The sequence below is a fragment of the Manis pentadactyla genome, chromosome 16, assembly GCF_030020395.1.
Source record: "Manis pentadactyla isolate mManPen7 chromosome 16, mManPen7.hap1, whole genome shotgun sequence".
Taxonomy (NCBI): domain Eukaryota; kingdom Metazoa; phylum Chordata; class Mammalia; order Pholidota; family Manidae; genus Manis; species Manis pentadactyla.
The window spans coordinates 35,311,956-35,338,219 of NC_080034.1; the positions used below are offsets into that span (position 1 = coordinate 35,311,956).

Below are 26,264 nucleotides of genomic sequence, written 5' to 3' on the forward strand. Positions count from 1 at the left end.
ACAGCCCTGGGGACCAGCGGCGTATCAGCGGCCGGGCTCCTCGGGCCGGGGCGCTGGCTGCTGCACTGGGCGCGCCAAGGCACCCGGGGCCGGGCCAGCGCCCCCTGCGTCCCCACGCGGACAGCGGCCCCGCTGGAGAAGAAACCCGGGTCGCCGCTGCCACCGCCACTGCCGCCTCCTCAGTCTCCCGGTCTCCGTCGCAGCCGCCGCCGCCTCCGTCGCCCCTCAGGGAAGAGGGAGACGCTGGGGGCATCGCGGGGCCCCTGTGGATGCGCCCCCCGCCGCCTCTCGGGCTGCGCCGCCTCGCGGGGATGAAGCACCGGCCGTGAAGATGGAGGTGACCTGCCTTCTACTTCTGGCGCTGATCCCCTTCCACTGCCGGGGACAAGGAGTCTACGGTAAGAGCCCGCGTCCCGCTCCACGCCGGCTTAACACCGCGCGGAAACTTTGCAAGAGGCGCAAAGCGCTCTCTATCTGGGTTTGGTGGGGACCCCGGCTCGGACTCTGGAGCGGATGCCCGGGTCCCCGCCCTTTTCACGGCGCGAGCAGATGGAGCTAGCTGCTTCGGAGCACGGAGACGGGTAGTACGGTCTGGCGTGAAGCCGGGGATTCCAGGGGGAGGTACCCACTTGCCCAAACCCTGCCAGCGGCGGGGATGGATCGGAACCCTTCAGAGCACCCAGTCTGCTCGGGAGACCCCGACAGACCTGAAACCGTGGGCTGGGGCAGCGGCTTTTGGGTACCGAAACCTTGTCCTACCCTGGCTGGGCCTCGGGAGTGAAAGCCGAGCGATGCACGATCCGGAGTTGCGCACGGCTTGCCGGCGAGCTGGCTGCCAGCACCGCGACCGGGCGGCGGGCTCGCCTTCCCCGCTCTTGCTGCGGCTTCGCTTCTTTTACTTCCTTCTTGACAGCCAGGGCGGATGCCAGCATCCCCTGGATTGGGCGCTTAAGACCCCGGCCTCCCTTTTCGGACCTCTCCTGAATCAGTTCTTCCTGTCCCCGGTTCCCAGCTACAAGAACCCAGCCCCACCTTCCTTCTCTCTGCGCGCACACACAGACACATTCAGCCACCGTCCCCAGGAAACGCAAACACGGCACGCACCCCTCGGGCTACGTGGCCAAACTCTGCCTTCTGCCACGCAGCCTTGCTCCAGCGTTCCCATTCCTGGTTCTCCCGCGCCAGGGGTACTCTGGTTCCTTCTCCCTTCTCTCCCGTGTTTTTCCGGGGAAAGGTCCTGAGAGTGGACATCATCCGTTCAGGATCACCAGGGCTCGCCTCTCTCAGAGACCCTCCCTCTGAGTTCTAGCAGTCTGCGATGCCCTGACCCCACAGCGCAAGAAGTCAGTCTCGGGGCCCAGTGCCCTTACTTTGCCGCCTCTGACTGCAGTCCTGTGTCTGTGTAGGTCGCTTTTTAATGATGTGTGGCTGGGGTGGGTAGGGTTCCCTTAACCTCTTTATTTGGGGCAAAGGGCCTAATAATTCGTTTTTAGATCAGGGGAGAGTTTGACCAGCTCTGTTGGTTTGGTGGCGGCAGAGGCATTTCCACCCCGGCTGCCAGCCTCAGTTACAGATTCTAAGTACTTTCTTCTGGAGGTCCCTGTGCCTCAAAAGAGGGAGGGGTGTCTGGCAGGTGACATGCTCCTGGCCCTACAGAGCTAGCTGGCTTGGGCTTAATTCCCTAGGGAGACTGGCCGGGGCATCTGGCCAAACTCTGCTGCTTAATTAGTTTGTGTGTCTCTTACTGCCTGGCCTTTACATAGGCTAGACAAGGAACGAAGAAGGGAGAATGCAGCAGGACTGAGAGGCTGGGGTGCCAGGAGGAGGCCACTGAGCAGGCCCCAGAGGCCTCCCCAGGTCAGGGAAGACACCAGGAGTCTGTGGGTCCTTTTTCTTCCTTCTCCCTACAGCTTTACTGCCTCCTTAGGAAGAGGCCTAAGGAGGGACTCACTGAGATTTTTATCTCCTTTTCACCACACCCCAGAGCTTTGGAGAGTGACAAAATCCTCCCTTTTTGCTGCCATCCTTCCCTGTGCCCCTCCCTCCGAGTGCCCTTGGGCAGATCTGGCAAGCCTATCTTCTGGCCATCCTTGTCCTCCATCCCTTCCAGCTTCTCCAGCCTTACCCAGGGCTGCATGGGATCCATCTTGAGGAAGCTCCTCTGAGCCTACTGTGGAACCCCCAGCAGTAAGGGCAGGGGTGGGGGAGAGGAGCAGAGGTCTCTGAACATCTTGACTTCAGAGTCCTTTGGAGCTGAGATTTAGCCATTGGCTTATCTGCTCTCTTTTCTTTGTATTTTCTCTCCTCTCTCACATGCCTGGGTTCCAGCTACTCTTAGAGCAAATCAAGGGGGTTGGTGCCCTGGGACCAACTCTGGCCTCTTGGACATTCTCTCACCTTCCCTTTAGAGCATGGCTCCAGGTAAGCTGGGGCCTCAGGTGAATTGCAGGTGGAAAGACTGTATCAGAGTGGACAGAGAGAAGGGAAGACCTGGGAGGAGGGGGCCGGCAAGAGCTGTTGAGTTCCTTGTGATGCTAGAAGCTTCAGCCAGGTACACCAGAAGGGGGAACAATTGCAGACCTGGGTCTGGGTTAAGGAGTAGTATGGAGAGCTACATCTTCTTCCCCTTAGTTTCCCTCTACACCGAAAGCAGATGAAGCAGCTTGAGAATGAGTAGACTGTAGAGGTGAGGTTGGTCACATTTGTCTGTCATTGCATCCTGGCACCCAACCTTGGCAAATTTTTGCCATGGGAATGGAGGACCATAGTTACGGGAGGTTGAAATTCTTCTTGAAATTTCAATTGCTTCTTGAAATTCTTTCTCTCCAGGAAGTCTGTCTAGGATGGTTTCCAGCAGGGATAGGGGAAGAAAGGAGAAGCTGACAGCCAGAGCGCTGCCCTGGCAGTGAGAAGGGAGTTAGGTTTTACTCAAGGCACAAAAGAAAAGTGCCCCACGGGAGGTAAACCCAACCCCTCCCCCTGCGCCCCATGCCTGTGTGGCTGAAGGAGGGGCAGATTAGCATAGAAGCTGAACTGAGGAGATGACGGAAGAACAGGATGTGGAGGGCAAACCGGTCAGGATCGCACTTGGGTTGTGGGTCTCTGCTGGGCTGGTAGGAAGCAAGTGCCCCGAGCCCTATATGCCCTGCTTCCCCTCTGAGGGTCCTCTTGCCGGCTCTGAGGTTCACTGTCTGCAATAGGGCTGGGGAGGTGCTCTCAGTCTGGCCAGGTGGCTTCCCTCTTCTTTAGGGCACAGATGCCACAGCAGCCGAGTACTGGACAAGATGGTCCACTTGGAGCTGGTCCCCTTTTCCCTCCTGGCCTCCCAGTCTTCTGGCCCAGTTTGTTGTGCTCTGGGGTGGATCCTGTGGTCTGCCTTCTGGCAGGCCAAGGGGTGGGCTGGCCCCAAAGGCTAGTTCTGAGGCAAAGGCTGTAGCCAGGCGACGGAGGAGTGCCCTGCATGTGGATAGCATCAGAGAACACCCCCGCCCCCACCTTGGCTTCCTCTCCTCCTCCCGTGGCTTTCGGACTTCCAGCCAGGGCAGATTGGTGGGATGCCTCTTCTTTACAAAAACACAACTAACCCCTGGATTATTTAATATGCAGGAGTGGGAATTGACATTATCCTTAAGACAGGTTGTTTGCAACTTACTGGTGGAAGTCAAAATATTTCACCAAAGGTGTCATCAGAAACTACTATCCTATGCTAATTTTTGTGGGAACATGAAGACAGATGTTGAATAATTTGACAAGAGCAACATAGCTTACAGAATTATCACCAAGTCAGGTTTTTTCCCTTCTCTGAGGGGTGCAGAGAAGGAATTGCAGGAAGTGTGTCTCCCAGTGGCATCTTCTGGGTGTTGACTTGGGTGTGGGCACTCTTGGGATTTTTCACTAGAGTTCCTACCCCATGCCTTGAAATTTGCTGTCCACCTCTGACTCTCCCCCTGGAGAAGGCATTGCATCTGAAAACTGGTCCTGTAGTGCTAGCAGAAGGCTCTGGGTTTTCTAAATGTTCTCAAGATGGTCCATGCCTCTGTCCCTTCTTCCTTCTCAGTTACAGAAACTGCATGAGTGAGGGAGAGAAAGGGCCTGTACCTGCAAATCCTGGTCGTTTTGTTTGCTTTGCTGGCATTGTCTTCTCCCTCTCCCCAACCCCGAAGTTCATGTTGGCCCCTGCACCAGCCTGAGAGCTCCCCAGGCCAGGTGTGATGCTGGAGAGCCCCCTTAGGGTCTAGATCTGCATGCTAACCTAGCCTACACTGCAGGTGGGGCATCTGTGTTTTGTGGCTAGATGGGGGCTCCGGGAGGGGTTAGAGAGGATTTTATTAGCTAGGAAGGCACCCTTGAGCGTGCAAGCTGGGGACATGCCAAAGGTCCACTTGTTATTGGCCAGGCCTGGCTGTGAGATGCTGGGGCCAGGGTGGCAAAGCCTCATTTAGAGCCTGGTATTAGCTCTGCTTTGCTGGAACATGGAGAGATGGGCGGGGGGTGGGGGGGGCTCCATAGGGAGCATGGAGGGAGCTAATCACAGCCGTCAAAGCTGGGCAAATGAATGATGCAGGAAATCAATACCTGGGGGCGGGAGTGGAAATCCGGCTGTGGTAGCCGCCCTGGCTTCTTCCATAGCCCAGGAGGCATGGGCAGGTCTAGGAGGAATGAGACAGAGTCAGGAATGTGGGGGGCCCTTCCCCACCACCCCTTCCTTCATCCTCCCCATGACCAACTACCTTGCTTACCCCCCCGCACCACCTTCAACCCCTTGAAGTGCAGCTTGGGGAGCTGGGCCAGGGGATACCCCACCCATCAAAGACAGGGGGCCTGGGATATGGGACCTTGGGACTCTCAGTCCTGGAAGAGCCCTGCCAGGTCCCTGCCACTGGACTCCTGGGCCTGACTAATTCCGGGTGCCTGGGCTGCCTGGGGGACTCTGTCCACTGCGACTGGGCACTGCCACTCCAGATGTGGCCAGCAGGGGGAGGGCTTGGCCACCACATTGCTCCTTGCCTAGCCTGGGCTCCCTAGGCCTCCTAACCTCCCGGTGGGATGAATTACACCAATTCCTCCGCCTGGAGCCCATGGGGCTCCTTAGGGCCTTCTGAAGCTCCAGGCCCTTTCCAGCTCCCATGTCCCCACCCTGTGTCCCAGGGCACTCGCCTGTGGCCGGAGCCATACTCCTCCTGCACCCTAGGCCATAGGAGAGCTCTGCGGTGGGGCTCCTGCGCTTGCACAGCTGCCCCTTTGTGAACCTAGGGTGCGGCAGCTACCTCTCTATTGCCAGGAGACTGCCTTCTAGGCACGCACCTGCTGATGGCAGGTACCTGGTGCTAAGGGGCCCCTACTATATCTAAATGTTGATATGGGAAGTGAGATCAATGCTGAACAGGAAGGAGTGATTTTTGTAAAACAGTGACATCTCCCTTTCCCCAAGCCTATAAGTAACCCGTGCTCTTTGTAAAACAATCAGAGAATGCATAAAAATATAAAGAAAAAAGTAAAATTAATTCACTTGACATTCCTCCATGCATTTGGAGATGGTTCGTTCAGGCAGTGAAAATGAAAATCTTTTAGGCAGAACCATTGTTATAACAATCTCTTATAGGTGTGTAAGTGCCATGTGCCTTCCCAAGCGTCTCCATGCCTCTACCTCCTCTGATTCCCCTGGCATTCTGAGAGGTCACCTTAGTGCGTTCTATTGTCCCCATTGAATGGATGAGAAAACAGATTCCAGGAGTTTCAGTGACCTGCCCCAGGTCTTATCCCTTATAAGAAGTGGCTCTGAAATTTGGCCCCAGGGGTTCTTCTGATTTGGGGGTAGGAAAGCAGTGTGGCATCCCCCCTCACTCTTCATGAAATATTTACCAAGTTCCCCCTTTGAGCAAGCCCTGTTCTGAGCACTGGCAGGGATACCGAGCCAAATGAGACAGAGGTTCTGCCCTTGAGGAGACGGCGAGGAGAGTCATACCCAAGATGGTGGCTCCTGGGCGGTCCTGATAAATGCCATGTGGCAAGGGCAGATAAAGGCTGTGGGAATTCAAAGGGGGAGGAAATTACTTGCAAGGCCTTGTGGAGGAGGGGACATTGGGAGTGGCCTTGACAAAGAGAAGGATGGACTGAGAAGGGCATCCCGGGAAGGGCTCTCCGTGGCAGAGGCATGCTGGCCGAAGGACCTGGGTGGGCCAGGGCACCAGTTGTGCTGGAGCATAGGCCGAAAGGAAACCAGGGCAGGCAGAGTTGGAAAAGGAAAGGAATAATAATAAAAATCACGTGTTTACTGCCCGGGCTGAGACCACAAACTTGTACTGTCTTCTTTAATCATTACCACCGCTCCTTGAAAAAGTTGTTCATCAGCCCATTTTACTGATAAGTAAACTAAGAGCTCAAAAAGATGAAACCACTTGTCTAAGTGTCAAAGCCAGGCTTAAACCCAGATCTGCTGATTACAAAGCCTGTGCTTGGTGGGAGTAGGCTGGAACCCTAGGTTTGGGAGGAGCGGTCAGGAGGGTTTTGAGCAAGGAAATGAGTTGATGTGAGCCATCTTCCAGGCTGGGTAGTCATGTAGCTGTGTTTGAGGAGGCTCTGGTCTGCGGGGGGAGTTCTGGTCAGGAGGTCCTGCAGTTGTCCAGAAAGTCGTAGTGAGAACAAGATACACGGTAGCTGTGAGAACAGAAAGGAGGAGCGGCAGCATGACGTCTCTGTTTGGAGCACTTGAGCTGTTTGGTGAGAGAAACAAACTCTTGTTCCCTGAAGTTTACATTCAAATTGATGGGAGACAGGCAGAAAAGGAGTTAATGAATAAGCATGTAATGCAAGCTATGGTGATGAGTTCAATGAGAAGTAAAGCAACTAAGGGCTTAGGATTGGTGGATTGTAGTTCAAGTTCATTAACAGTGGTTGGGGGCCTCCTTGAGTAGGTCTCTCTGGGGTACAGACCTGAAGATGCTGAGGGAAGAGGGAGGAAGCCGACTGGATATCTGCAGGAAGTGTATTTTAGGTAGGAAAATAACCAGTGCAAAGGCCCTGGGGCACGAGCATGCCTGGCTTGTTTAACAATAAGGCGTCCGGTATGGCTGGAGCAGAGTGAACGATGGAGAGGAGAGAAGGAGATGGGATTAGGGAGTTAGTGGGGCCTGGTTTTTGCAGCCTTGAAGGCTATGTAAGGCCTTTGCTTTTATTCTGAGGGAGGTGGAGAGCCATGAAAGGGGTTTGAACAGGAGGGATATGAACTAACACCTTTTTAATACAATCCTCTGGCTACCATGTAAAGAGTAGACTATAGGGCATTGGGTATGGGGGAAGGGACCCAGATAGAGATTGTTGCAAAAAGCCAGAAATGATACTGTCTGATCATTAGATCCTAAAAGTGCTTTAGGAAGAGTGTAGGCAGGGAATAGGAGCTGAAAACAGCTTTGAGGTTTGGCGTTGGGAGACCTGGCACACACTGGTAAAGAGGTAGAGCAAAGGCCATGGGAAATCAGAGAGAAGTAGTTAAGAACTTGAGCTTCTGGGTAAGAAACCAGGTCTGAACCCCAGCTCAGCCCTGCACCAGCTGTGAGAGCTAGAGATGTTACATCTGCTTTCCAAGGCGTGGCTTCTCCACATTGTCAGGTGGAGTGATCACCCCTACCACATGGGTTTGTAGCAGGCAATGAGACGGTGCCTGGGAAGCCCTGAGCACCATGCTCAGCACTTAGCAAGGCTTCAATGAATAGTTTTACTTTAATGGCAGTGCCAGCACAGTCTTGAGCCTCATGGGATTCTGGTGTGGGGGATGTCTGGGAGAGATGTTGACGAGGTAGGTGGACATGAGTATTGGCACTCAGGAGAGATCCGGTCTGGAAGAGGCAGGTTTACACATCTGAATTTATGTGGGCAGAGCGGTGTGGGTTGAAATGAGGTAGAATAAAATTGCCAGGGAAGAGAGAGAAGACTGGGCTGAAGCCAGTGCCCTGGGAGTGGGAGAAGGACATGAGCAGTTGGCATCAGGGGGTAGGAGACCCGAGAGGGGACAGGGACAGGAAAGACAGGGCAAGGAATGTGGAGTCTGTGGGACGAAAGGCCATCTGAGGTGGGGGAGGAGATGCAGTAAGGGCTGTCTGGGGACTGGGAGGTTGGCTGGGAGGCAGCTGCTACACAGAATGGGCTCCTCAAGGTCCAGCAGGCATCCTCTGGGGGTGTGTGAAAAGGCAGATTTTTTTCAATGGGTCTGGGACTGGGCTGATATTGTGCATTTCTAATGAACTCCTGGGTGCTGTCATGTGCCTTGTCAGTGGGTTTCAGCCCCCGGCAAGTTCACTATGGATTCAATGTGACCAAAGAAATGACAGTAGAATGTTCTTGGGGTGAAAGGGTTATACCCAACTTTATTTCCACGGTGGCAGGTCAATCACTAAAATCTCATCCACTCAGAGCCAGTCTGCATGCAGCAAGCCCGTCTCTGCCTCTGGGCCTCTGTCCTCAGCTCTGCTCTCCTGCAGCCTTGCAGCCATGCCACTGGGTGCCCAGAGCACTGAGCAGGGCTCTTTATATAGAGTTAATAACATATTGCCCATATGTGTGCAGTGAGTTAGCCAACCAGGGCCAGGTGAGAATCCTGGCCACAGGAACCTTCATTTTTTCCACAGATGCTGCTGGTCCAGGATGGCTTTTTGAACAGCAGGGGCCATACAGGAAAGACGCTGGACTCAAACGGGCATCCTGTCTCTGAAGGACCTTAGCCCAATAGCCTCACCTCTCTGTACCTCAGTTTCCCTATCTGGAAGGCTGGTTCAGGCACACCCACCTCTTGGGTTTACAGAGAAGCCCGACAGTGATAGCATTTTGTAAAGTCTCAGCCAAACTATGGGGACTCTGTCTCTGGAGAGCAGAAGGGGTGGCAGGCAGATGGTAGGAAGCCCTGGGTGTGGGTGGTGTGTGGAAGCAGGAGGTGCAGGCTGCGCTTTTGAGAAGTGTGGCAGTTCCCCATACCCATGCCTGGCCCGCCTGCCTGTGGCAAGCTGGGGCTGCCGGGGTGGGTGACCTCATGGGACTGGGCAGGTGTGAGGGCGCTGCTTGTCTGGCTTTGAAGATTTCCCCCCAGGCTCTTCTTGGTTCCTTTCCAGTCCTAGAAACTCAGCTGAGCTACTCTGATTATCTGGAGGGTTAGAAGCTGTGCAGAGAAGTGGTTCTCAACTCCGGGGGCAAGCCAGACCACCTGGAGAGCTTTTTCCAACAACAGATGCCTGGCTCCCTGATCCAGCAACAGATCAGAAACTCTGCAGGTGTCATCGAGGCAGCTATGCTTGTAAGAGCTCTCCAGTTGATTCCTGGGCACAGCTGGTGTAGATGGTGCACCCGAATGAGTCAGGCCCAAACAGATGTCTTCTTTCCTTGAGCTTTCTGAGGGCATTTCTGGGTTTTCTAGGTCAACCAAGCTCGTCTGGACCCTGGCATCTTGAAAAAAGAAAACACACACACACACACACACACACACACACTTATTTTTTAAATTATAAGCAGGGACTTTCTAGCTTAACAGTTCTAACTGGAAAGTCCAGGCCAGGAGTTTGGGAGACTGGCTCATCTCCTTGCTTCTAACCAGGGGATTTTCAGTTCAGAACCTAGGGAAACTGAAAAAAAAAAAAAAAAAGCCCCAAAATGTTGTTTTCATTGATTTTTCAATAGGTAAATTCTGTTACCTTTTTGAAATGTGGCCCTTTTGTTTATTCTCTTTTTGGTTTAGAGAAAATGGAAATTTCAGAGCTGGACCACATCACAGTAGTTCAATGAAAACCAAGCAAATATTTAATGAGTGCCTGCTAAATGTCTGATGGGGTGTAGGTGCTTGGGAAATAGAAATTCCTACGGCCAGGATCCTCACCTGACCCTAAACTACTTGATGATGTAATTGGCCTGCTAGGCTACTGCTTCCACACCCTTTAGCAATGAGCTATTATGGACTGAGTCACTATATAAAGAGCTCCTCCCAGTGTTCCGGTGGAAGTGGATTACTGACCTGTCATTGTGATTCTAGTGCTCAACCTACCTCCCTGAGAATAAAGCCAGGTATCATTAAACCCTTTTACCCTGTGTCTTGCCAAAGGGTTTCAGCCCTGGGCAAGTGCACTGTGGATTCAATGTGACTAAAGGAATGACAGTAGAACATTCTTGGGGTGAAAGGGTTTATACCCAATTTTATTCCTATGGTGGCAGGCCAATCACTAAAATTCCATTTACTCAGAGCGAGTCTGCATGCGGCAAGCTGGTCTCTGCCTCTGGGCCTCTGTCCTCGATACTGCCACCACTCCAGCCTCTGCTCTGCTCTCCTGCAGCCTTGTAGTCGTGCCAACGAGTTCCCCAGAGCACTGGGCAGAGCTCTTTATATTGCCCACACGTGTGTAGCGAGCTAGCCATCCAGGGCCAGGTGAGAATCCTGGCCACAGGAACTTTCATTTTATCCACACTCCAAGAATGCTCCATTGTCATTTCTTGGACTCACTGAATCCGTAGTGGACTTTTCCGGAGCTGAAGCCCTCAGGCAAAACAGTGCTGTAGCTACAGACGAGAGGGGCACCTGCCCTCAAGGTGCTTGCAGTGGAGAAAAATGCTGTCTTTTCCACTGCCCTTATTTTCTAAATGGAGAAGCTGAGGCTCAGCTTGAGTGCCTTGCCCAAGGTTCTATAGTTAGCAGGTAGTGGAATCAGAATTTGAACTCAAAGCTGCCCAGTGTCAAATCTGGTGTCTGCCTACTGCCCCAAGTATGAGGTCCCACTCTCTGGCCATGTTTTGCTCCCCAGCCTGTTCTGTGGAGGCTGATGGGAGCAGCACGAGGAATCCCGTCCCACATCAGTTAGGAATCACGCTCTTTTGCTAGGAACCAAGACCTGACTTGCAGAGGCTCTGGCAAATTAAAGTTGACTTGCTCAAGTCTAGGGCAGGCTGGCAGCAGCTGCAGTCACAGATCCTGGGGCACTAAAGATCCAGGCACTTTTCATCTTGTTGCTCTGCTCTCCTTAGAGTGGTGCTTCTCAAACTTTGCTGCATGTTAGAATCACCTGGGGAGTGTTTAAAAATACTGATGCCTAGGTCATACCTCATACCAATTAAATCAGAATGTTTGGCTGTGAGAAACAAGCATCAGCATTTTTTTCTTAAAGATCTCCAGGTGATTCCAGTGAGCAGCAAAGTTTGGCAACTCCTGCCTTAGAGAATTGTGCCTCTCAGTCACCAAGGGGCCTTTGACATATTCCAGGCAGCAAGAAGGGAGGAACATTTAAAAGGGCAGGCTTACCAGCTGAGTCAGTTTCCTTTAAGATCTTTTCCAGAAGCCTCCTCCCAAAGACTTCTACTTACATCTCATTGGCCATTCCTAGCTGCAGGGGAGGCTGAGAAATACAGTCTTTTAGATGGGCATATTCTCGCCTGTGAATATAGAAAATATCAGGGTTTCATTAGAAAGAAGGGAGAATGGATATTGGGTAGATAACGAGCAGCCTTTACCACAAATCCCCACCTCAGGGTCAGCTGGCATTTCTTGAAATGAGGGAAGATTCAGATGGATGTGAACACCCTCACCCCACCCTCGCTCCACCCAACCAGCCTAGCTTAGGTGTGGAGGGGGGCTCTGGATGCTCTGAGGATGCCTAGAAAAAGGCTTAGAGAAGACTGAGACTCAGAACAGAGAAGAGACTTGCTTGGAGTCACCTAGACATTCATGTGAGGCTGACTTCCCATCTGCCAGCACTCTTGTTCCGCCTCTCCACTTCCATGAGGTTGTTGATGTCTGCTGGTTGGTACCCTTTTCCACTAGCAAGCGGTTCCTTTCAGCCCCAGTCATTAGGGGAGCTCTGTGAACACTCCTGATTTTTAGAAACAGACCCTGAGGGGCTATGCCAGAGTACTAAGAGGTGATCTGGGTCATCTCTCTGCTTGCTGGCGAGCCCACACTCACCTGAGCCCAGGTAACTCCACTCTGTTTGCTCAGTGTCTCTGGACTTTCATTCTTGGGAAGTTCTTCTCCTTGTCTGACCTTATTTCAACTTTGCTAAAACATATTCTCTTACCAGACAGCTTGTAGCTGAGGCCTCTGAGCTGCACTCGAACATCTCCTTGGCCTTGAGACTTTCCCTATGTGAGTCTTAAGAAACCCTTAATGAAGCATGTTTTCCTATCTCTAAAAGGGACATCAGGAGGATAGAGGTTGGGAACTGGGTTCTGGTGGCCTCATCTACCGGGGTTTGGTTCTGGTGTTCCAGTAAAATACAGGGGCATCTTGGAGAGGTCAGTTTATCTTCAAGCAAAATACCTAAGCCCACAGGGCAAGCAGAAGGTGGCAAGGCCTGGCTTTACTCTTCTTTCTGGAATAAGGGCACAGGGTAGACACAGAGAAGGCCATGAGATGGGATCCCAGGGTATGACAAGGAGTGAGCTCAGCTGCCAGCCAGTTGTCTTAAGCAACCCAGAAGCAGATCTTTGAGATTCAGTGCAGAAAGAGACTGAGACCAGAGATGTTAAGTGGCTTGTCGAGGTCACATAGCAGTTAGGTGTCAAGGCTGAAATTAAAAGCCACGTCAAGGGACTCTGTAGCTGGATCTTATTCTCCTATATCACTTTGTAGGTCAGGAGAAGCCAGAACATGTCTGCATGGTATTTATAAGCTCATTTTATGCCCACATCTCTATATTCCTCCCCCCACCTCTCTGAACCCTATTTCTTATTTCCAGGCCTCAGTGCTCCAGGACTACAGGATCTGGCGCTCGTCTGGGTCTAGGACTCCTGGTTAGATGTTAGAGGTCCTTAATGGAAATGTCACGGAGGCCCTGGGAGGCCCCCCTTGTGGCTGCAAGAGGCAGCCAGCTTGGTAATGTGGACCTGAGGTTGCTGCCCACCTCCACCAGATCCGACATCTCTGTCATACTGCCCACATTCCTCCCTAGAGTTATTAACAAGTTACCAGCAGAAGCATGGCGCTGTTTCCAGAAGGTTGCTCTGGGAACACCCAGCAGTCCTCAGGCCTTTTCCCGGGCCCAGGTTGGTTGATCAGATGAGTTGGATCTTGAAGTGTCAGCATTCAGACAAGGAGGCTTCCAGGGAAGTAATGGTGGAGGCAGGGGAGCCGCATAGGGTATTTGGTGTTTGTATATGCGGTTGTTAAGCAATATGAGGGCCCTGAGTTGGGGCCATATGAGAGATTTAAAAGTGCACACAACGATGATGGGAAGTGGTTTGGACTCATGGCCTTAGTTTGGGTTCCCCAGAAGCCGACCCTGAGATAAGGAGCCAAGAGCAGGGAGCTGATTTGGGAGGTGAGGCTGGGCAGCTCTGGTGGGGGAATGGGAATGTGAGACAGCGAAGCAAAGGGAACCAAGAAAAGGAGCATTAAGCCAGTCACCACCATGTCCCAGGGGACCCCTGACACCATGCAAACCACACACTTCAGAGTTCCCCTCCCATGGTCAGGAAGCTGGGGCATGTATACATCCACTCCCACCTGTTGTTGGTTGACGGCTGCCCCTGGGGGTCTTCATTTCCTGGTACTCAGTGGCCCACTGCTTGCACAGGAAGTGTGAGCTCAAGCTGTGAAGGTAGCCTCAGGCAGAGAGAAGCAGGTGCTGGCAGGTGTGCGTTGAAGTGGCTAGGGGAGGGGTCGTGTGTGTGTGGTGGGGGGCTCACCGACTGCCTGTACTACATGCTGCGTAAGCCATCAGTCTTGCTTTTTCAGATCCAGCCTGTTTTGCTGAGCTCTTTGTTCTTAGGTCTTGTCTTCTGGGCTGCATGTATAAGCCCCGATTCCAGACTGAAAACTCTCTCCTGTGGCCACAGACCTGTGAGCTGCTCATTTACTTCCTTGGATTCGGTGATCAGGACCCCAGGACATCAATTTCCCTAAGGCCTTCCTGATAGAACGCGGGCTCTCCCTGAAGGGCCGAGGGGCCCTTGCATCTGGGGAGGGCAGGGGTGGGTGATTGAGGGCAGACTCAGTCCACAAGTCCTTTGGGCGCCAGAGGCATGGCAGTAGCTCCCCGCCTGCCGAATTCAAAACTAAGAAAGAGGTAAGGGCAAGCTCTGAGACTAGAAGATTTCCTTTTCTCTCTGCAGGCAGGATTCTGTGTGAGCAATAAGGTCAGCTGTGTTCTGTCCACTTCCCTCTCCAGGAACCAAACCTTCTCCCGTGGGCCTTAACTGGGCTAGCCTGCCACCCCTGAATATCCTTGGACCTATGGGTCCAGGTCAGGGCGGCACCAGCATCCTGCTGTGAATTTCTGTCTCTTCACTACCAACTGGGACCTGAGTTAATCAAATATTTATTGAGCACCAGAGAGATTTAGGTGCTAAAGATCAGCAGAGAATAAGACAAAGAGATGATATAGAATCACAGGCCTGTAGAGTCAGAGCCAGGAGGGATCTTAGGGCAAATCTAATCATTTGTTAGAAGGGAAACTGAGACCGAGAGGGCAAGAGAAACCCTCAGGCCACCCAGCAAATAGGGATCCCAGCTTAGAGTCATGGAAGGTCAGAGGTAATGGAGCTTAGAGGTCACCTGGCCTTAACTGCTCAGTTTTTAGAGGCAGAAACCAGAGGCCAGAGGTGAAGGATCACACCAGCTAGTGGCATTGCTCTGCTTGCCAGTTATCACACCCTTCTCTCCTACATCTGTCCCCCAAGTCAGATCTGAGCTCTGATTTACTGAGGGAGTGTGTGTGTACACACATGCATGTGTAGTTTCGTCGAGGGCAGCAGGCAGGAAGTACGAGTGGCTTTCCCTTGATCAAGCCATCCCACCTCCTTCAAGTCACTCAGAGGCTGCAGTGAGCTCTCCCCTTCCCTTCTGCCTCCCCCTCATCCCCCATGTAGCCATGGCCCCTGGCATTGCTCACTAGTGGCCTCAGGCAGTGCTGAGAGGGTTTGATACTGAGGGATGCCCTGATAAGCCTGAAGCATCGGCCTCCCTGTCTGGCTCACTCCCTCACTTTCTCAGGAGATGAGGGAGAAGGTCTGGGAGGCTGTACAGGGTCAGGGTGGGCTGCATCCTCCTCCGAGAATTCTCCCCTTCCTTCTGGGGGAGCTGGGGCAGGTGTAGGGAGTGGCTCCTTCAGGCTCTACTGCAGAATTATTGAGCCAGGCTGAGAGGTGAAAGGTGATTGGGTGGGGAGCCTTGGCTGCCAGTGGAGATTGTCGTGTGCGTGTGAAGCTGAAATACATTCCCCCAAGTCCCTACCATGTACATGTGCACTGTACCTGTATTTTTTGTGCACAATAAATATACATGGGCATGCATGTGCTGAAGGTGTGTATATGTGTGATAACACATGTAAAATATGTATATATGTGCAGGGGATCATGCATGTATGTGTGGGTGGCCTGTCCTCTTTGGGGACTTCTCTGAGTCCACCTTTATCCAAGTACCCTTGGTCACCTTTGCCTCGGTCCCCAGGCACGGGGGCAGGAACGAGCATCTAGTACTCTGGGCCATCAGCCCAGTTCTTGTGTCCAGTCTGGGTTATGCTGTCCCCCATCCCTTCTAGGAGACCTGAAGTGGGGGCAGGGGCAGGCCTAGGCTGGCCTGGAGCTCCTGGCTAATTTTCTCCGGCCTCCATCGATCCAGCAGCTTCTCCTGAGTCTATTAGCAGTCGGCGAGTAAAAATATCCCCCACCGCGAGCCCTGACCTGAGACAGGGAGGAATCCATAGCAATTTGTTCAAACAGAGGAAAGTGGTTCCCTCTGATTTGTATTCCAATTTATTCCAGGCAGGAAGGGGTTTAGGGTAGGGGGGCAAACCCTGGTGTGGCCGAGCTGGGCCCAGGACCACTCCCCTCAACTCCCCCCCACCCCATGCTGCCTGGGGTGGCAGCTGGCGCTCCCCATGGTTCCTGGGAGGTGCTGAGGAGGGGAGGATGGACCCCAACAGGGGGCAGAAAGAGAGACCCCAGCAGCCTTCCCAGCAGGCCCTGCTTGGCTGGAGAGCTCAGCTGTGGGTTTGGTTTTTACAAAATACAAAGCCGCCTGCTCAGAGCCTCTCTCCCAGGCGCTGGGGCCTGTGCCAGGCGTGCGCTCACCCGCTGTGTCCATGCCAGGGAGGGGGCTGGGCTGGGTGCATGGGCACAGTGGCCCCAGCTGGGCCGAGCAGCAGGGGGCCTATTCTTTTCCTGAAGCCCTCCCCAGCCAGCCTCTCACAGACAGAGCTGCTCAGGCTCAGAGGGGAGCCAACGACTTTGCAAAGCTCCTGTGTAGGGCAGAGAGCCTCTCCACCCAGGGTCCCCCGTGCACTTCCCTGGGGTACTGCTCAAGCTCCATGCCTCATCTGGGCAAACTGGGGCTCACTGGTGTCTTCCCAAGAGAGTCTCTTTGAGCACCTACAATAATGAAGGCTCTGGCTGACATTTATTAAGTATGTACTATTTGCCAAGCCCTGGGCTAGTACTGTCAAGTACCCAGTCCTTACAGGGTCCAAGTGTCCTGTGTGCCTCTGTTTCCCCACACTTTCACATACTTGGGTCACTTCTCTCACCCATCTCTGCTCCGTCTCTCTCACTTCCTCCTGGAAATCACCTCTCCCTTCCACCTGAGGATGGCCCATCTCAGAACTGGTGCCTCTGCAGATCTCCTTTTCCAGAAGGACCGCACAAACAGGCTAGCTTCCTTTCTTCCAGGTCACTTCCTTCGGCCCCACCTCACCCTCCCTGCCAGGGTCCAGGCCTCTGCAGAGGTGGCACCATGTTAACCACAGAAGAGGATTCTGGGAAGGGTCAGCCAAGTGGTTCTGCTGCTGGCCCCTCCCCTCGCTGTCTCCTTCTCTCTGTGTCAGTGCCCCCAGGGAGGGTAGTAACCAGAGAAGCTCTTCACACCAAGGTGTCAGCGACTAACAGCTCTGAGGTCAGCTGCCAAGCACATGACTTGCCAGGTTCCATGACACCACCAAGATCTAATTTCAGAAGCAAGCAACTAAATATATCAAAGTGGATGAATAATCATCTCTCTCGCTCAGGTGGAAGTGTAGGGGAGCGGAGTGGCCTGAAGGATAGTAGCAGGGTCTTCTGAAGCAGATCCGGGTTCAAGTTCTGCCTCAGTACTCACTGGCTATGTGACCTGGGGCAGGCTATGCCCTGTGCCTCGGTTTCCCCCTACACAAGACAGAGATAGGAATGCCCCTTCCTCAGGGGACTGTGGTGAACAGGAAGTAGGGAGCTTATGGAAAGCCATTTTTAGCCCAATGTCTGGCACGGGCAGTAAGTGCCTTGGTTGTTCAGAGGAGACCCTGCTAAGGGACTGATTCCAGTGCCCAGCCTGGCTCAGGGAGCTGATGAGTCACAGAGGCTGCTGCTAGGGAGATGGCTTGTTAGGCTGTGTGTACAGGCATGTGACATGATACTGGAGAAGGAGGAAGTAGACAGAGACCCTGGCCCAGGAGAAAGGGCAACAGAATTCCAGCCCTCCTCCCATTCTCCTTTTGGAGAAGTTTATAGCAAGAACATTCCCTTGGGCCTCTTTGCAGGTTAGGAGACAGGTGTTTTGCACCTTGCACTTTACAGCCACCCACATCACTGCCCATTCTAGACCTCACTTTCCTCCTAAAAGGCAGTCCCCCTCCACCCCCATCCTCAGCCCCTAGGAGCCTAATGGCAATGACTTTTCCATCTCTGACTGTGATTAAACTCTGGTCCAATTGGCCTCCCCCATTCTCAAGTCCTTCACTTTTCTCCCCCAACCTACTGGGTTCCAAGTCATTTACAAGTTGTTCAGAGGCTCAGCATTGTAATCAGATCCTACAGTGCATGCCACTTATGTGGTTTCTAAAATTTTAGCCAAAGAAGGAGAGAAACTCTTCAGTGACGGAGGAAAAAAATAATGAGGATACTTAAACAGGGGGGCTGGTATTGCATTTCCTAATTTATAAATATACCTGATGCTAAAGAAAATGTGTTCCCAAACTTTATGCTTCCTGAATTGACTCTTGAAACAAAAGATTGTTCATCTTTCAGAGATTTAGCATGCTTTCCCTCCAATGAGTTTTGCCTTTTGAAAGGGACACAGAAAGAGAATGAACAAGTGACTCTTTAATATTCTGGGTGTTGATGAGTGTTATGAAGAACATACAAAGCCAGGAATGGGGTTGAGAGTGATGGAGGTGGGGCAGGCATGCTGTCTTGACTAAGGTGGTCAGGGAAGGAAGTGATGGAGGGAGCTCTGGAAATCTGGAGAAGAGCAACCCAGCAGAGGGAGCTGCAAGTGCAAAGGCCCTGAGGCTGGGAGTGGATTTGGTCTGTTTGAAGAGCCCTGAAGAGAGCAGAGTGGCTGCAACAGGGAGGAGGGCAGTAGACCATGAAGTGAGGTTGCAAGCAAATGATAGAGGGCATGGCAGCCTGTTGAAAAAGCCTTGGCCTTGGCTTCAAGTAAGATGGGAACCATGTTAGTTTTGAACAGAGGAGGCACAGGATCTAGTGTTGTAAAGGGATCCCTCTGATACAGAATGTACCAGGCAAGGGACGAGGAAGGGTAGACCTGCTGTAATAATCCAGGCAGGACATAGTGGTAGTGGCTAAAACTAGGGTGGTATCGCAGGGATTGGATGCAGGATCAGTTTTGAAGGTCAAGCTGAGAGGGTTTTCTGGAAGATTCAGTGTGGGGTGTAGAAGGAGAGAAGTCAGGGAGAACTCCCAGGTTTCTGGCTGACACTTAGTCAGCAGGGGACAGTGTGTTTTCACTCATGGGGGTGGGGAGGGGGAGGGGGGTGAGGAAAGGCTCTCAGGCCTTGGGGGTGTTGCACGGCAGTTAAGTGCTGACCTCCTAAGATCAGTGGATATGGTGAGAGGCAAAAGCTAATCAGGCCCTACATGTCTGCTCCCTGGTTTTTAGACCTCAAAACGAATCTTCCTCCTGCCTCCTGAGCAGGGGCAAAGGCCTGGCCTAGAAGAACCATGCAGAGGTAGCTTTAAGAGGTTTCAAGCAGATAGGCTGGGCCACGCATATTTCCACCCCACAGCAGGTTGGGATGATGTCCAGGAAGCCACAGGGGCCTGGGGTAGGTGGTCAGAGTGCTACCTGGTGGTGGTAGGCTCTCCAGAAACACTGTCCTTCCCTCCCATGCCCTTCTGTCCTGGGGTCTAAGGCCCTACCTGCTCTCAAGCTGCTAGATTGATTTTGCTTTCAGAGTTGTTATTGTTATTATTATCCACTTAAACAACTTCATAGGAAAAAAGAGGAACCCAAGGACCATCAAACATTAAGCATTTATTCTAAATTCCCTGCCCATACCTGTCAATACATTTTTACATAGCAGTAAACAGCGGTCTGTTCTGCTTTGTCTGCTGACTTTATCTCCTAAACACGTCTCCTGGTATTGACTGAGCCCTCAGACCTGTCACTTTAATGGCCACAGGGCACCCCCTGCATCGATGTACTGGAGTTTGGCCACCATTTCTCCTTTGCTGGGCCTTTGGGCAGGTGCCAATTTCCCCTTCTTCTAAATAGCTCTGCTGTGAATATCCTTATGTGAATTACTTTTTCATTTTAAATTATTTCCTTGGGGCCTATTCCCCAAAGTGAGATTGCCTAATAGGTCATAGGATAGCAACAGTTTTATGGTGCTCATTTCACACTGCTGGGTTGTACCACAAAAAGTTTGAGCAAGCCTTGCACAGAGCCCAGCCACTTGGATTTTTATCATCTTAATTTATTTTCACTGGTTTAATAGGTGCATTATGGCTTGTTTCTTAACTTCCAGTTTCCACTTCCTGAGGCCATATTAGGGTCTCTCAGTGCCTAATAAGACCTGATCTGTGCAGAACCTTACAGTTTGCACAGTGTTCTCTGATTTGTCATCTCACTTAGTAAGACACTGTGAGCCTTGTATTATTGGCCTCTGCCTGATATGGCGAAATGGGGTTCAGTCAAGTGCTGTAATGCATGCTCCAGACAATTCTCCCTGGTTAGGTTGGAAAGGACTCCTACCCACTTGCCACCATCCTGTTTGTTCTGAGGGCCCCAGGTCCCCAGTTGCCCATGTGAGGCCAAATCCAGTGTCTCAGCCCCAAGGTCTCCCCTCTGCTCCCACAGCCAGCCTGTGCCAGGCCCCAGCAGATGCCCTGTGCTTCCAGGTTGGGTCTCAGCTCCACAGGGCTTGGGTCACATAGGGCCCTGGACTTTGGGTCAGGTGGGACCTTGGGGATTCTTTGCTTCAGCAGAGCCACTGCCACCTCCATTCCTGGGCCCAGGACTGGCCCAGGTTCTAAGTTCTGGGTATGGAGTCTAGGCCTGGCACTGTGTGTCTCTCATGCCCCCCAGGATGTGCCTGGTCACAGGTACACTGAGCCTCAGGCTCCTAGGGACAGGGTCACTCGGGGCTGTTGGACTCCACATTAGAAGCTGCGACTCTCAGACTAGGGGCAGCTTCTCATGGCAGACACAGTCTGAGGTATATGAATTTGGTTTTATTCCACTCCCTTCTAACTGTACTTCTGGAGTATCTGCTAGGCAGCATGGACTGAATACCATTCTTATTATATTTAACACTCACAATAGGGAGTGCTCTGCTGCCCATTTTACAGTCAGGAAACTGAGATTGTAGACTAGAGTGTTAAATGATTTACTGTAGGCCACACAGTGATTACTGCAAAGCCTGAAGGAGAACTCCTTGCCTGGGGCTGCGTCTGCTCCAGCCCTGCTCCTGCTATGGGCTTGAGTCAATAGACCTGCTTTGGTGCCTGGGTCACATTTAGAGTCCAGGCTGCTGCCTTGGCTCAGGGTCAGTGGAGCTGCCAGTGATGGTGTCCGCAGGACTAGCAGAGCTTGGTGGGGCTGGGTAGATTGGACCCAGACAGGAAAATTTTATATTAGTAACCCTGTGTCCACAGCCCCCACATCCCTGGGCCAAGCAGGCTCAAGTCCTGGGTTCCAGAGGCCATTCTCTGCCCCACGGGTGGGAGCCTCTCTCTTCTGCCACCATCTTGTATGTTCTCTTGGGGAGCTGGCTTCTCTAGTGATTACCTCTTTCAGCCCATCTCGATGTTCTGGCCTCTTGGAATTGCAGCTCTTGACATCCCCCCAAAGAAGACTTCATTCAGTTATATATTTTCCTCTTGCAGGCCCTCTGAACAGATTTCCAAGGGGTCCCTGTCTATATTAGCAGATGGAAAGGGAATGAAATTTATTAAACAACTACTAGATGCTTGTCATTGTGCTATGTACCCAATATGCATTATCTCACTCATGTTCACAACCCTGGAGTTATTTCTACTAGTGCCTGAGATGTAGCATTATCCCTATTAACAGATAAAGAACCTGAGACTTCAAGAGGTTAAATAACTTACCTGAGATCATGTAGTCATTAGGTGAGAGATAGAGTCCTAACCCTCTGTGCCTAATTCCATACCATCTGGGCAATTCCTCAGACTAGCTTTACAGCCTCAGATCAAGAATGCCCAATTTAAGGCATGTGCCCTGCTGCTCTCTTCCCTGAATGTCCTCCCTGCACTGGTTAGAGCTGCTCTTGGGCCCTCATTGCTGACAGTGTTGATCCTGGTCTTCTGGAGCCAACCAAGGATTAAAGTCTCTTTATAGGTTCCCCAGGAGATCTCAGAGTCTTCGTTTAGAGGGCTTTCCCAGTGGCCTATCCTGACATTCCAGGGTCCCTTAGGTAGTGTGCAGATTAGACTTCACTGATTCACAGAAAGTGAAGATTCTATGAAAAGAACCTGGCACTCTCAAAACCTATGGGCCTTCTGAAGAGGCCAGGATGTGGGTGTAGTGGTGCCGAACATTCCTAGGGAGTGGGACACACAGATGGACTGGCCACCACGTTCAGCCGAGGAGGGTTGTCAAGAGTGTCAGGCTTGCCAGAAGCATCAGGCTCTGCCAACTGTAGCAGGCTCTGCAAACAGCAGCAGGCCCTGCATCTGACTGAAGGCAGAGCTTGTTTTTCTGTTCAGTCTTGGTGATAGGGTGGCTGCCTGTGCCCTGATCCTTTCAGCAATGGCTGCTGTCCATAGCCAGTGACAGCACCTTGTGCTTGGAGGTCAGAGACACTTACACTGTGGTTGGGGAGAGATTTTTGCGGCCAAGGGGGAGGTTGGTTGAATATGGGTTTGGTTTTTATGACCCAAAAAGACCTTGTGGTGGAGAGCAGAGTCTGCTGTGGTCTGCAGTGGAGCGAAGGCAGAGGTTTTCCCCTGAGGAGGGCTGTGCCTTGTTTGGCTCTGCATCCTGGCACTGAGCGCAGGCCATTTCCCCACAATAGGTGCTCAGGAAATGTTACAGAACAAATCAGTGACAAAGAAACAGGTGATTGTGTGCACCCTCTGCAGTGCTGGGAGGCCAGGCAGCAAGAGGGAGGATGCAGTGGGAGTCAGCTTGGACCGAAGTCTGTGACATGAGAGAATGGCCAAAGGAGATGGTGCAGGATGGCTGGGCATGTTTTCAAATGGGTTCTCCCAATATGGAATTGGTGCCTCTTCCAGACTCTGGAGTGCTCATAAGAAGTCACCTGGTCCACCCTCCGCTGGCTGGGAGTGAACAGAGGACTGGCTTTAGCCAGCTCCTCAGACAGCTGGGGCTGCAGGGAGGGCAGGGCAAACCCCCACTGCGGAGAACCCAGAGGGCAGGGTTAATTTTCCCTGAGAGGTTCATGTTCAGTGGCCCATGGTCCACAGGAGAGGCGTGTGACATCATCCCTGGCAGAAGGAGACCTAAGCAGAGCTGGATAGGTGCCTGCCCTAAGAGCCTCCTCCTCGACCCCAGCCACCATTCTCTGAGCAGCTAATTAAAAGAGAAAAGCCTGTTAATATTTCAGCACTGTTAACTCCACTAAATTATTAAGTGTCCATTTGCATTTACATGCATAAAAGGATCAATAAACATGTGCGTACTGGGAGCTGGGAGGCTGAGGGAGGGATAGTTTCTGAGGATGCTGCATGGGACTGGCCCAGCCAGCAATGGAGAGGCTGTGTCCTGCACCGGGAGCCCTGTGTGCTCAACCCTGCACCAGCCACTCCGGAGCTGGAAGTGCCCGGGGCTCAGCACAAGTCGGAAGCAGAGACTCCAAACAAGTAGGGTGTCCTTGGGCAACTTACTTAAGCTCTGAGCCTCAACTTCCTTATCTGACAATTGGGAACAATAATAGGTGTGTTATGAGCAATAAATATGATAATAGACATAAAAACACTCAATACAATACTGGCACAGAATAAGTTGTTATTGTTATGTTATGTTAACATATTATGGAGGGGAGACCGCGACATAGCTCCAGCTCCCAGCAGTCCCTCCTTGCTTCCTTTCTGCCTCTCAAGAGGCCTTTCATAGGCATTATTCTTCCCTAGCTCAGGGCCTGGGTACCACAGCTCCCAGTACCCCCAGCACCAACCTCAGAGCCTCACACTCATAAGGGTTTTTTGAACAACTGTCTGATGGAAGCCAGAACAGGAACATAGATCCTGATTCCATACTGCCTGGCCCACAACACTCATTCAGTGATGCTTTGGGAGGCTGTTAGGATGGTTGTACTTGCCCTGCCATCTAGGAACTGGGCAGACTGAGCCAACTCCAGGCAAGGAAGTCTGCAGCCCCCTTCTCCTCCCCTTGCTCTTACCCACTCTGCTCTGTTTGGCAGTGGCCCTGGCTTGCAGACACACACACACTTGCCCTGAGTCGGGAGCAGGAAGCAGACCAACAGCCCCCACTTGGCTATGGCTAACCTTTTTAAATGTGAGGTGGGGAGGAAACCCGAAGGAAAGCTGGTGGGCCTTTAAATTAAGGGCTCCCATTCACTTTGCTGGCTACCTGCCTTATTTGACTCTACATCCTAGGCCACACCCTTGTGCATGGACAGCACTGCTCCTGCCTGGCTAGTAGCCCAAGGAAATTCTCTTGGTGGGGTGGGGGCCCTTGATGAAATTCTCCTTCTAGGTTCCAGGGAGAATTCTCTTCAGAAGCCTAATGGGCCAGCTGGAATTTGCCTTAACATGGTACTTGAGAACCTGTGGGTTCCTCACTGAGCCTGCTGGGTGCTGGTGGTCTCCACTCCCACCTATAATTTGGGGTGTATACTTTTGGGGGAAGAATGGAACGAGCTGATAGACCAGAAGCCTTCTGCCAGGGCCTCATTATTTCTGCCTCAGCTGTCCTCATGCAGTGCCACCCTGTGGGTGACATCACTCACGAGGCTCAGCTGTCCTCAGCCAAGGGGCATGCCACTCGGCCCCACAGCCCTTAGTTTTGTCTTGCACTTCAGATCAGCATTTCTCCACTCGTTCTGCATAACACTTCTAGATCTCAAGATGTTAAGAGAGTCTGTAAAGAAAAGAGCTTCATGGTCAAATAGATTTGGAAAGCACTCGATTAAACCAAGTTACGTGGTTGTGTCTACTGCAGGACTTTTCAGAGCCCTTAACATAATATTGTTGGGTTCTGAAACTCTGAGAAAGAGAGAGAAGATGCAGCATCCTTATTTGGCGGTAGACTATCCATGAACACTACATGGCACACAGGGGGGAGGTAGATTTTCTTTTCCGTGGGCTTTATTGATATAGCTCAGGAAGTGAAGTAGGAAAAGGCTCATAGGCCAGAGGCAGGGAAACATACGTGGTTCCAAAGTCTTGTCTTATTTTCTATCCACCAGTGTGGTGTCAAAGAGGTTATCAAGTCCAGTGGTGCCTCCAAAATTCCTAGGGAGCTAGTTACAAATATAGACTGTGAGGCCCAGCCCTGGAGAGTTAGAGCTGGTGTGTGTGTGGGCGGGGGGGGGGAGGGCACCTGGACCTGGGAATCTGCACTGCAATGGGCTACCCTAGTGACACAAGGCAGGGTGGGGGAGTCCATGGAGGACTGGGACAGTGAGCTGAGACCCAAGCTCGCAGGTGGAAGGTCTGGGTTGGATTGCCTTCTCCGGGCCTCAGTTTCCTTCTCTGCCAAAAGAAGCTATATTTAGCTTGCCCTTTCTGCCTCTCAGAACTGAAGTGGGGAGCTTAGAAATATACAGTGGGCCTCAGGAGTGTATCAACCCTCATCCTCTGTGGCAGATAAGGCAGCATCCTTTCAGGCAAAGGGCTTGCAGGTCCCCAAGGGGGTTGGCTCTTGAGAGGAGTGGGGGATCATTTATAGAATAATTCTAACATGTTTAGATTGCTTACTATGTACTGGGCATTGTTTCAAACCCTTTATGTGAGTTTACTTATTTATTCCTCATGACAGCCCCATGTTACAAATGAGAAAACTAAGGCTAAAGTCTGTTACTGGAAGCCAAGTGTGCTAGGATGGCAAGAGGGTGCCGGGAAGGGCTCCATCCCTCCTCCCTGTTTTCCAACTCCTCTGAAACCCTGCATGGCCCTCAAATATGTGAATTTTTAACACATTCATGGAACATCCCTATGAGTTTAATGTCTGCTTTGAGTGTCTCTGCCTCTGGGATATAGAGAGGGCCACAGAGGGCAGGCCCCTGTCCTCATCCCTTGCTCCTGTTTAATCATCTCAGGGGTTTTCATTTATTGAGAGAGCACATACTGTGTGGCCAGATGTTTTACATATATTGTATTAAACCCTCACACCAGCCCTGGGAGAAGCATTATTATTCCCATTTTACAGATGAAGAGGCTGAGGCTCAGAGAGGTTAAGTAACTTGCCTGAAGTCATCCAGCTGGTGGGTAGCAGAGCCAAGAATTAGTCCCAGATTCTCCACTCTTTCCATCTCTCTAAAGCAGATCTCTCCTCTGCCCAGTGTTCCTTGTCACACCCCCTGCTTTAGAGTTGCCCTAGCACTTACCACACTCTGAAACCATCTTGTTTATTTCTGTTTCCTTGTTTGCTATGCATCTCCCCAGCAATGGTCTTTCCTTATTTGCTTTTCATGACAGTCTGTCCCGCACCCAGCATAGCAGCTGCCTTGAAGCGTTTGTTGTTTGACAGACTGAATGAAGGGATTATGTCATGGTGCCTCTCAGCACAAGCCCTGGCCTGGCTGCGTTTGCAATCAGAGCTGCTGCTGGCAGTGCCTCCCTGAAGGGTGTGGAGCTGGAGGCAGAGGTTAAGTGAGACGGAGCCCCTCTAGGGGCCTCGACTTGGTGGGGTCTCTGTTGGTTCAGGATCAGAAACACAGTTCTAACTATTCCAGGGCTGAGCAGAGCCAGGGAGGTGACTTATGTTAACGTAGCTCAGTAGTGTATGGTGGGCAGATTGAAATGCCAAGGCCATGCATCTGCTCCAGAAGGGAAAATCTACATCTGGAAGAAGTCAGCCATGGGAAGCCGCTTATCCAGTAGAAGTCAGAGTAAAGGGAGCAACAACCTCTCACCCAGCAATG

General features: G+C 52.0%; 1 protein-coding gene across 2 annotated transcripts in view; it reads left to right on the forward strand.

The window, feature by feature from the left end:
• Window positions 1-265: 265 nt before the first annotated feature.
• MDGA1 (MAM domain containing glycosylphosphatidylinositol anchor 1) overlaps window positions 266-26,264 on the forward strand; it is a 51,958-nt gene continuing 25,959 nt past the window's right edge. For both annotated transcript variants that reach the window (XM_036907134.2, XM_057493950.1), the window contains exon 1: window positions 266-398. In XM_036907134.2, coding sequence (XP_036763029.2) covers window positions 332-398 — 67 coding nt within the window. In that variant the 5' untranslated portion in view covers window positions 266-331. The remainder of the gene's footprint in view (window positions 399-26,264) is intronic.